Source organism: Ambystoma mexicanum, chromosome 10 (assembly GCF_040938575.1).
Source record: "Ambystoma mexicanum isolate Mex_15411 chromosome 10, UKY_AmexF1_1, whole genome shotgun sequence".
Classification (NCBI taxonomy): Eukaryota; Metazoa; Chordata; class Amphibia; order Caudata; family Ambystomatidae; genus Ambystoma; species Ambystoma mexicanum.
Genome location: NC_090932.1, coordinates 1,410,798,285 through 1,410,810,310, shown reverse-complemented (window position 1 = coordinate 1,410,810,310; position 12,026 = coordinate 1,410,798,285). Strand labels below are relative to the sequence as shown.

The 12,026-nt window shown below is 46.4% G+C and overlaps 1 protein-coding gene across 1 annotated transcript in view; it reads right to left on the bottom strand.

Moving 5' to 3' along the window:
- The window catches only part of SSH1 (slingshot protein phosphatase 1), a 1,301,854-nt gene that overhangs the window by 835,133 nt on the left and 454,695 nt on the right, over positions 1-12,026 (bottom strand). The window contains exon 4 of the mRNA XM_069619458.1: positions 11,670-11,734. Within this exon, the coding sequence (XP_069475559.1) occupies positions 11,670-11,734 (65 nt within the window). The remainder of the gene's footprint in view (positions 1-11,669; positions 11,735-12,026) is intronic.

Here is a 12,026-nt window from a genome sequence, read left to right as displayed (position 1 = left end):
AGCATACTCCGGATTCCCGCAGTTGTAGAGGGACAGGCTCTATTGCCCATTTCCGCAACATGGCTTGGATTTCCTTGAGGAGTTGGGCCCCAGGCTGCTCATGCTTTGAGATGGGAGGGATACAAGACCATTTGTTTTGGAACTCCAAGTTGTGCCCATGTTAGATGATATTGAGAACCCATTTGTCCATGGAGATGTTGCACCACTAGTGGACAAATTTCGACAGCTGGCCTCCCACGGGGTGCGAAAATGGGGGCAAAGGCCCTCGGCCGGGTCAGGCTCCTTTAGCTGCTGGCGTCCTGGCTGCTGAGGTGCGACAACGTTGAGCACTTCCCCTGTAGGCTTGCAAACGTCCTCAATATGCCTCCTGTGACGGTCGCCTGGACTGAGAACTTTTGAGGTTCTGGAGACCTTTCCCTTAGTGGAGCGAAAGCCTGCCACCTCAACTGAAGCGTGCCCAAAAAACGTGCCATCTCAGTGTCCATCTTGATAGCCAGGAGAGACTTATCCACTGCCTTTCCGAAGAGGTTCTCCCAGTCAAAGCGCATTTGTCCACCACCCTAGCCTGTACATCCAGGCAGAAGCTAGTGGCCTTGAGCCAGTCTTGGCGGAATAAATCTACTCCATTACGCATTTGCCAGAATCCAGAGTCTGCAATGTCCAGGGCGTTGGTGATAGCATGGTCGGAGGCCACCTCGCCTGCTAGGGTCTCTACCTTTTTGTCATCTGGGAGGAATTCAAGTAAGGGGCCCAGCTTGTACCAAAGCCCTCTATCGTATCCATCGGCGAAGGAGGATATGTCAGGGGCAACGCATTTTTCTTGGAAACAAGACAACGCAGCGCTACACAGGTTCGAAACCCGATCCCGTGCTTAGAAACCACTCGTTGGTATTATGCTTGTTATAAAAGTTCAATTATAATCATGAGAGGGAATGGCTAGTGCATTGGGGAACTTGCACATGGACGCCACTGTTGTAGTGATGCACTTTCCAGAAGCATCAAACTTCTTCCCCCCCTGGTCCGGCAGGACTGTGCAAGACGAAGAAAGGTTTTACAACCTTTTTCTTGCTGCTGCAGAGACCACAAAGTCAGGTGTGGAACGGATCCTGAGGCATTTGGGTGCTGTGTCCGGAACCCTGTACTACATCTTCTCAAAATGCCCCTTTTTGGAAGGAGCAGAGTAAGGGTTTCTCATTATCACCAGGCCGTCTTCCCAGACATCGAGGAATAGAGACGGCCGTCTTCCTGGTGGACTCACAACGTTGAAAGGGAAAACCTTCCTTCTTTTTCTCCTCATAGACAAGGCTTTTTCTCCAGGAGATCAAGGCTTGAAATGATCCAATCTCATACGGAGAGTCTCTTACAGGCAAGTATGCGTCTGGCAGCTCGGCATCCGCTGGGATGTAGACATCATACTCATCTGTCTCCTGAGTACCATCCATGTCCAGGTTGGTGTCAGTAGTTGTATCCGTGCCTGTAAGATCAGGCTCCCGCAGGATAGGAGGGAGTGGAACAGGTAGCGGCTGTGGAACAGCTGGAGCCAAACGGGGTGGTGTCTGGCGAGGTCGGGACGGTCTTGCAGGACTTCTAGCCAGCACTAGGTTGGGAACTACTAGAGGGCTGGAAACCAGTGGTGGAAGACGTTGCTGAAACTCCAAGACCGTTATGGAGAGTGGTAGAAATGTCAATTGACACATCCCTAGGAGCTGAAGGTGCCAGTAAGGGGACATGAGGCCAAGAACTCGTAGGGCGAGATGGTTGCCGATCAGGGTCACCATGACCACTGTCTGGGTCCGAAAAGACGCCCTCTGGGAAACATCATCTGACAGAGTTGAAGGCAGAACCAACGGAGAAGAGAGTGACACCCTGGAAGGCCTCACTGGAGAAAAAGTGAGGGGCTGTGCGGGCCTGGTCAGTCTAGGGAGAAAAGGGAGTGCTGGAGGCAACTGGATCCCATACGGAAGAAGCCAATCACTGAGGCTCCTAATGAAGTTAGCGTCAGTGGGGCAGCCCCAGCTGCCACCTACGGATTCCTTGGAGGCAGGGCCACCCTTGTAGCGGTCGTAGTCACTGTTGAGACGGTAACCGTTGCCGTCGACGAGGTCGGTGAGACGAAAACAGGTACTGCCGGCTTGGTGGATGATGGTGTCGATGTGGTCTTCGTCGACAAAGTCGACGACAGTCTGGCCGTAGACAAAGTAATCGATGAGGACTTGGAATACTAATCCTTATGTTTCGTCAACAGTCTTGTAGGTCCATGGTGCTTGACCAGTCGATAATGAAGATATTTTGACGATCGCCAGCCCTCAGATGAAGGGATCGTCTTTGTGTTCATAGACCCAGTTGACTGAGACGCTGCAACGCTCATCGACGGAGAACTCCGAGCGTGGCACGACTTTTCCTTTTTAGGTATTTTCCCCTTGAAAGTGTCCTCAAAGCATCTCAACCTCATGCCAGAGGGAGTAGGCTCTTTTGGCAGGCTGGCTGTGGCAGAGGCATGGCTGCGTTCAGACGCTGAGTCAGAGGACCTACCCTCGTCGATCCATTCTACCAACCATCTATGATGGTCTTGCCGCATCTTAGAGGAGAAGGACTCGAACATCCATCTTCATTGTGATCCGATGAAGGCAGTAGATGGTGATCTTCTGCATTTCGAACAGGCGCTAAAAAGGCTCTTCTTCGATGCGTCTTCCATACCACGTGCAGTAGGCCCAAGTCAACAGCTACACATGATTCTGAGGTCCGACGATACACCGGAACGCTACCGGCAACAGATCCCCATTGCCATAAATCACGCAGTGACTGATGGAAAGACTAATCAAAAATAGGCAAAACTCAACAAGAAAATCAAAGAGTGAAACTCGAGGACTCCCGACACGAAAACATGCTGTAAAAATCTGAAGATGGCCACCAGGGGTGGAGCTGAGGAGGACGGATGTCATTGGCTGGGGCAGTACAACCCAAAGTGACAGCAATAGGTTATATAAGCAACATGTAGCTTTTAGCTTAACGCTAAACAGCGTTATATTACCAAGGATTCACAGCCTGACGACTGGGAATATTCATGAGCATGTGAATCCATGCAAGACCCCATGCTGGAGAAGACATTTCTCTTGCAGCGGTACCAGGCTTAGCCTAGCCTTTAATATATCAATCACTGTGTTTAATGATGCACTTGTGCTCTACTTGATTCTCTCCATTAACCAGCACATTGGGCCTCATTATGAGGTCTGCTGGTGCTACCAGCGGGTTGCTGCCGACCTCGTAACACCGTTTCCACCGGCTGATATCCAGGTGCCAGTCCTATAGGACTCCGCAGGAATAGAGACACAGAAGCACTGGCACTGTTACTAACGATGCGACCTGCCGGGAGCACCGGCTGCTGCAGGTAAACTCGTAGTCTGGCGGTTACGGAACGGGTACCAGTATGTTGCTACCGGCACCCTTATTTCTGGCCTGCCAGACTTGGAATGAGGTCGATTGTCTTGAAAATAAATGACATCACTTGCTTTAGTATATGGTCCACCATTTGCTGGAAAATGGAAGCAGCGGATGAGGGACAAAATGGCATACTGTTGAAGTGGTATATTACTAGTGGTGTTATGAATGCCATGAGATCTTTCAAGGTGTTATGCAGTAGGATTTGGTGATGGCCAATGCACATATCTAGCAGGGAAAATAGTGCAGCTTTACCTAGTAACTTCTGCACTTCCACTCTCCCCCTTCCATGCACTTTTTCCCTTTTCCCTTTCCCATGCACTTGGGCGTTCCCAATGTCACTGGGCCTAGTAAGATTGTTTTTATGTTGTGCTGTGTTCTCCCTTGTTCCCCTCCCTTGCCTAGTCGCGCTCTGAAACACTTGTGTACAAGCGCGATACAAATAAAATATCATCTCATAACTCAGATGTGTTAGGGAGTGGTTAATTATCTGTTGTGATGTGTGTGTGGCGTGTAGTAGTTAGTAGTCAGAATCAAGAGACGGACACTCATTTTCTTAAGGGAATGTATTTTTCACCAATAAAAATACTACTCTCTCCCTAACGTGTAAAGCACCGTCCTAGGAAGAAAGCAATCTAAAGGGTGCTAGTCGGATGTCCTCTAAAGCAAACTAAGTATGTTAACCAGAAAACCTATTCTAGGGTTGATTCTCTCCCTACAAATTTTAAAAACAAGATAAAAAGGTAATAAACACAGGAAGGTCTCTTTAACCCCCCCCCTCACAACCAAGGAATGGTGACTGACTTTGGACCCCCTCGTGATCTTTCTTAGTCACAAGGAATGCGGCCTGTGGGCCTTTATTAGAGTTCCAGTTTCTAATAAGTTTCTCGCCTCTTCTCTTCTCCCTCTTCGGGAGATCTCAAAGTATCATAGTCTCCGATTAGTTGTTTTTGAATGTTTGTATCAGTCTTTTATTAATGAACCAGCCTTGGTCATTGTGTAGCTCACTACTCCATGTCCAATAACTTCTTTGGATTCCCCAACCCGGGCTTTGGTCCTACTCTTTAAAGCAGTGATTGTCATTTTTCTCAGGCCGACTCAGCCAGTGATTTTGGATGTCCTGTTTTGGGACTGGGTTGTTCTCGCTCTTGCTTGTGGTATCTCGTACCCCTCTCTGGGATTTGTTTTCTCCTTGCACGTCCTGGTCTATCATTGTCTAAGTCCTTGCTCAGGGTTGGAAATATAGTACCCTGTTCTTGGATATGGTTTCTTTTAGCCCATTTGAGGCCATAAAATCTGTCCCACCAGCTTGGGGTAGATTTGTTTTTTCACCACTCCAGGATACGTTGGTTGGCTCCCCATCTTGGGTTATGGTTTTGGGTAGCCCGATTTGGGCTGTGTTTTGGTTTGCCCCGCTTTGAGGTATGCTTGTTCTCACCCCCACCTTGGGGTATATTGCTTGGCTCCCCATCCTGCGGTATAGCTTCTTGTAGCCGTGCTTCGGCTGTGCCTTGTCTCGCCTCACTTTGAGGTGTACTAGTTCTCACCCCACCCTGAGGGTATCTTCAGCCTTCCAGTCCCACAGCTCTGAGATCGGCCGCCTACCTGGTTCTCTGTGGCGGTCATCCGTGGGAAGATGGAGTTTCGGAGTCAGCGACTTTGGCTTCTTGGTGGCTCCTCTCTGCACACCCACTATCATAACGTTTCCCTTCCGGTAACCGCCTTATTCATGGGTTCTTTTCTCCTGGTCCACTGCTCGTCTTTCGGCTCGAGGGACACCGGATATCCCCAACTCCTTCTTCTCCTGCCAGCATCTCAGCCTTTCCACGGATCTCTCCACTCCCTCAAATGTCAGGCTCAGCAGGCAACTGTCGCTCAGTGTCGAATGCCCCTTTTTGTTCCAGCCCAAAAAGGGGCGTGTTTGTTCTCAATGTTTTCCCTTCATGTTCTGACAGTATCTGAATGGGGTCAGAAGACAAGGCAGCCAGTCCTGTATCTATTTGGGAGTCAGTGGCCCATACAATTCCCATATAACCAGCAAAGGTCTTAGGATAGGGGAGGATAGTCCAGGGATTTCCTATTCTGTAAGGGGGTTTGGTCACCCCGCAGTGAGATCCTGCTTGCCCTGTCCCCTACGGGGTGGTAACCTTAGCGTGCTCACCTCCCTAGCAGGAAAGAGGGTGGCTCCCCCTTGAGGAGAGTGGACCATGTCAGTGGATATTGTCACAGTAGACTTCCAAATATGCACACGCGCAGCTTGCCTGTGTCTGTCTTCTTTTGTATTTGTATTTTATTGAATTTATATAGCATTTTAATCCAAAACACTTTACAAGAGGAACCAACAATATACAGCAAGCATTACATAACAAATGAATTAAACCAGAAAGCAGTACAAAACTATTTACATTATGGAAGGGAAAAAGAGAAGGGAGGGGCCAAGAAGAGAAAAGAGGTAGTGGGTACGAGGAAAGGTGAAAGCAGAAGTAAGAGGAGGCAGAGGGAGTAAGGGAGAAGGAAGCAAGAAGAGAGGATTAGAAAAGTACAGGACATACGGAAGGAGGGAGTAGAGGGAAAGGAGCGAGGTGGAAGGGAAGTAGGAAAAGCAATAGGAAGTGTGGGTGCGAGTACAGCCATGTGACTAAGCCACCACGGGACTTCCACTCCTTTGATGGTTCGATAATTCTCTATGTTCTCCAACAGGTTTCTCAGTTTGTTCTGAGCTGTGATTTGAACCGGGCCTACACATTAATCGCAACGGTCTATTACTGTAGCGAATGAGTATAGCATTTCACACACCTCAGCGTTTTGTTGAACATTCCAGCATGATTTTCAATTAGGTTTTCAATCGATTCTGTGTTCACGACCTACGCCTGCTCCTTCCTGCAGGGATCTAGTCATATCTTAAGTTTCCTTTAATTATAGCATTCTAGCATCAGGTCATCTGCATCTGTGGCATAATACACCCTTCCTTGCGTTTGTCTTCCTTTGAATTTCAGATTGAGTTTTGTGTAAACTGTGAAGGTGATGCAGTTTACTCGATAAACCCCATACACCACAGGCTTGACCTATAAAAGGTTTTAGTTGCAGATTCTTTCCTCCGACAAAGGTTCTCAGAGCGTTTATCTGTAATATTTTGAGATCAGGTCCAGAGTCTCGCTAGTATGGCCACCTTAATGCTCATTCACCTTCAATTGACAGTCTCTTTGTTTTTTTCCTTTGATTCTGTACTACCAAAACCATTGGTCATCCGACATCTTGATGTCCATCTCACGGGAGAAGATTGTGACAGAGCTCACTTCGCACCTTTTCCTGAATGTGTAGTTCAAAGTGTAATGTCCTTATTTCTTGACATTTGAGCATCTAGCTTCCCTTCCTGGATATCTAGGATCATTTGTCAAGACTTGCTCATCTCCACACTTGTAATAAATGCCGTGCTCACCATTTCCAGTAAAGGTTCCTGTTCAGAAACCATCGTATTTTTGATTTCTCCCAGGGCTTTGACCTTTTTTCTGCAATATGGCTTCAAATTCAGCATGATCTTGAACGTTTTTATGCTTGTGCTCGTAGCTATTTCTTCAGCTGCTCTTGCGATTGCCAGTGCCTCTTAACATTGATTCTGTGCAGTTAAAATGTTCGCCTGAATCTTTTGGCCCCTTCAGTTGACCATCAATATATCCTTAATCCTGCCTTTACTGGTCGTTCCAAATTTGCATCGGATTGCATAGGATTGCCATTTCATGGAAAGATGCTATGAAATCATCCATTGATTTGATACTGCTTGCCTTCTGGTGTAGACCTTTAGTCTCCAAACCTTGTTTGCATGCGCAGTTTAGCTTCAGTGAAGACATCTAGTGCTGCTTCCTCTGCTACGGGAGGAGAGACAGGTTCACTCTAAAAGACTCTTTTCTTCTACATCCAAATGTTTGAGTAGCATGGCTCTTTTCCTGGTATCGGCATAGCCCATTCCATCTAATACTTACATATATGCATTGAATATTTTGCGCCACCTGCATGGGTGCACCTGATCAAACTATTGATTTCCTTTTTACTTGTTTTGTTTCTTCTGAAATTGGCCCTCCATTCTCAGTTTGAAGTTGCCAGTTTTTACCCCTTTACTGAATTCATGTGTCTGGAACATGAGCCTTGCATCTTTGTATCACTGCTGCATTAAAGATTCCAAAAATGTATTGCCACTGTGGAATTTTCTTATAGCTGCAGCCGGATAAATAATTCTGTGACTCATGTGGTCATCTCAATTGTGTCAGTATTTATTTCATACACAAGCCTCAAGCAATCTCAGCTTAAACACTCTTTCTCAGCCTGAGCTCAACTTTCTCGACTCTTTCAAGACCTTACTTGCATCACATGCACTCTCTATGGAGAGAGGACTATGAAGCATAAATGCCTTCCTATGCAACGTTCAACTGGTATTAGCGCATAAACATTGGAAGGACCTCAATACATCAAGTTTGAGTGGTATGTGTGCCTGTCAGTACATGCCAGCAATGCTGTGGTCCTAGCTCGTCTCTGTGACAAATACAAACTGGGACAAAGTGACATTGCCAACGTTGTATCTAGTCCCTGGTTTGCTTGAGCGTAGCACTGACAGGACCAGCCCTGTACTATTCCCATGCCACCTGAAAGAGAAACTAGTTATAAACTACCAGGTCCAAAGGAAAACAGTATATTTGGGACTGCATCTCCGAGGATGCATTCGGTTTACAAATGCAAACCTGGAGCAGATTCCAGAGTGTCTTTTAGGGATTCAAGATAAAATACACTATCAGGAAACACTAGTACATCCAGATATACCCCTTAGTCAACAGGCGCAGATCCTCGAAGAGAAAGAACCAAATGATGCCAAGCTTATGCCACTCCTAACTCCCCCAAGCAGCGGTACTAGTGGCGCAGAATGGTTTTCTCACTCAACGGCAGCATTTAAAGAGAGAAATACTTCCTTCCCCCACTCCAAAGGAAAACAATGTTTGCACAGGTGGGAACCGACCAGAGTTTTGCCTACTTTTTTTGACCGCAGTTGAGGTACATTGGATAAGGTACAATTGCGCATAGCTGGTTGGTGCAACCCTATACATAGGCGGCCTGCTCCATAGGTGATGCCATGTCATTGGTCCCAGCTACTCCTGTCTGTCTTCTTCCATGTGGGGTTCTTCTTAGTACATCACCAGGTCCACAGCTCCTAATTAGCAATTAAAAGTTACAAATAATAGCATGCCCTACCTGCTGGCCTAATGTGCACCTGGTACTGCAGACATGGGCGCAGAGGCTACTTTCGAGGCAGCACTATCTTACAAACCCCAGCTCAATCCCAGACACGTCAGCACCGTTCCATCTCTTCCCACCAAGGACTTGATAGATTGACAATCGAACAGCTTATGGTCGGTGGTCTGAGACTGACCTGTACTCTGGAATGCTGGGCTCTTGGGACAGGGTTATATGGACACTATAACTTAGAATTTGGGCTGGGGTAGGTCAGAAGCTTGTGCCCTCCTTCTCGTCGAATGGCTGTTCACAGGGAGCTCTCGGCCCCCTCATGGCCTTGTAGAGCACATTCCTTTTGAGTTACATGTGCTGTTATGCGACAATGAGAGGTTTATGAATCCCCATGGATTTTGGCCTTCCCCACTGCTGCCCAACCTGCAACCAGCTCCTGCGTTCACACACACATTTCTATGTTTGGCATTTGGGCCATTTCAGGATGGCTGCTTGTCTAAAATGGCGTTTCATTTTCTAGTACAATTTACACCCAGTTACATAATAATCTACTACAATGCAGCTTCGATTGACACCCCTCTGCCCCCTGCAACTTTCCTGAGCCCCTACAACGCACTGTTAGGCCTCGGCTGCATTAGGAATCTCTTGGGGGCTTGGGACGATGAGCCCAGAAGAGCAGTGTGCTATCATAACGAGTGAGATAGAGCAGAGCACCTATATCACTGGGAGAGTGAGCAGGGCACTATACCCCTGGGTGTGGATTAGTAAGCAGGGCACCATATCCCTGAGTAAAAGAACAGAGGGGAGAGCCCCTTGACCCAGAAGAGGGGAGTAAGTAACAGAGAGGAGAAATGAAGTGAAGGGGAGAACTTTTGGGACTTTAGGTAAAGGGAGGAAGCCCTAAACCCAGAGGAAGGCAGATAGACCTTGCAGTTCCCAAAAGAAGTGATAAAGACTGTAGGCTAGAGCGACCTAAACAGCAGAGCTTGCTGTCTGGAACTTTCTCAATGCTGACCTTCGTTTATAAGCTTAAATTCAAAGACTACAGGCCTCATTACGACCCTGGCGGTCCAGGAACTACGGTGCCGGTAAGCATGCCGGTACTGCAGTTCCCGGACCGACATACTACGTGTTGTGGTCGTGGGAGCCTGTCTGACCGCCAGGTCTGCCCTGGCAGGTAGACCGGCACCCACGAGCACAGCACATCGGATGCACCGGTGCATCCGACGTCCCCATCCCCATTCGGCCCTATGGGGCCGAATGGGGATGGGGAGGCCCTTGTTGCTGGCACCCGCAAATGGGCAATTACCGGGTCCGCCGAACTAGGCATGACCCAGTTCTTTCCCATTCGCGGTTGCCAGAAAAAATGCACCGGCAGAGTTGTAATGAGGCCCTATGTCTCCAAAGAATCTTAATATTGTAGCCATCTTGAACCAATTTGCATGCAATAGTCTTATGTTTGACTTTTAATAAAACACTTAAAGCTTTTTCTGGTGTCAATATTTGTGTGTTCCCTCTGCCATGTGACAAAACAGAAAGCTGAGCTTAGTGCATTGCTGTAATGGAGGATATGACGCACATACAAAAATACACTCCTCGAAGCATAAAAAGGGGGAAAGCGGAGATCGCGAAATTAGAAATACTCAAACAAAGTGAATTGCATAAAACCAACCTTGTTAAAGAGTTTCCATCAAAAGGAATGTAGTCAAGAATGGTACTTTTTAGCCACATTAATTGAAGATGTAAACACAGCCTGAAAACATATACTGAACCATCTTCTAACATCTCCTTGAAACTCATCCTTTAATTTGTAAAACATTATTATAAGTGGAGAGACTGTCAACCTTCAGCTGCACATTTGTCCTTTGTGCACAGACTACCTCAAGGTTCAAGCTGGACTCGGTTCTAATGTTTTGTGTGTATGAAATTCTTTCCTATACCAATATTACACATATTCATTATTCCTTTTAATTGTCTGTGGAGACCAAAGCATACTGTGTGCCAGAAACATCCTGGTATGTTTCCTTTGTAAAAAGCATAGTGTAGGGGGTCCATCTGGATCAACGATCTGAAGAGAAAAATGTAAGCAATACTGGTAAAGCAAGTGGGATCTATCTGGGAATTATAGTGCTACCAAAGCATTTGTCAGAGAATACAAACTGAGAGCATGCAGCTTCACCCATTCATGGTAGATGTCTGGCCAGCAGCCAATCACAATACAGAATTGGATCCAGAATGGGAAACCAATGTGCAATACCATTTGAATATACTGAAAACTCCAAAAGGCAGCATTCTGGAGCCAGTTCTCTTGAACCCAGACCAGTGTTTTTAGGCAATCGCCTATGTGCGTGGTGGGGAAGCTTACCTTAACTAACAGTTCCTGTGTGGGACTCTGGTCTGGGAGAAATCCCTTTGTTTTCCTCCAGTTAACATTCATTGGCAGCGTCTCGTTTTGACCTGAATATGATATTACTGTGTGTGTGCCTTAATGACCCCAATATCAAAACACCAAGTGAAAACCATGGGCTGGGGCAGTCAAGGAGGCCAAGTTACTGGCTGTGGATTGGGGGGCATAAGCGGGTGCTCATGGCATGACAGAAAGATCAGTCTGGTCTATTGCGGGGAAACCTAAAACACTAAGGAGAGATTAAGGCAGCTATTACTTTGATGCATTTGATTCCCTTAATGGCTGGATAGGGTCATGTGAGTTCAGTACATTAGGACTGAGACGCTCCTCATGGGACTTATTATTCAAGTAAACACTATTGTGGTAAAGAAGTAGTATAGACTTCATACAGAACTGATTTTAAAACTAATGTGCTTGTTACTACTTTTGAGATGTGAGATATGTTAAAGTAAAGAATAACAACACTAAGTGGATATGCACACCTATAGTCGATCTTGAATTACAACATAAGCAGCTAATGATATCTCTGGAGCTGGAGAAATGTTATTTAAGCCTGTTAATAAAAACTATTCTGGATGGAGATTTCTCTCACCAATTTGATTCTGTCCTCGCTGCGAAGAAGATTGATCATCACCTGAAGATGCTGAGGCAAATCACCTATTAAAAGCAAGAAATATTAGACAATTCACATGTTGACACCTCATTACTATTTAGAGACCAAAAACAATTGCGCCCAGAAGAATAATAGCCAAATCAGGACTTTGCATTGAACAAATTTGATAGCAATGATGTACGACCAGCAAATGTAGCCTTGCATTTTTGAAAAATGTGATCCTTGTTTTTGAAAGACAACTCATCAATAGTACTAGCAAACAATACAGACAACAGTTTCTTATAACCTGCGCACATTATACAATAAAGAGATATAGATGTGTATTTTCTTTGAGGA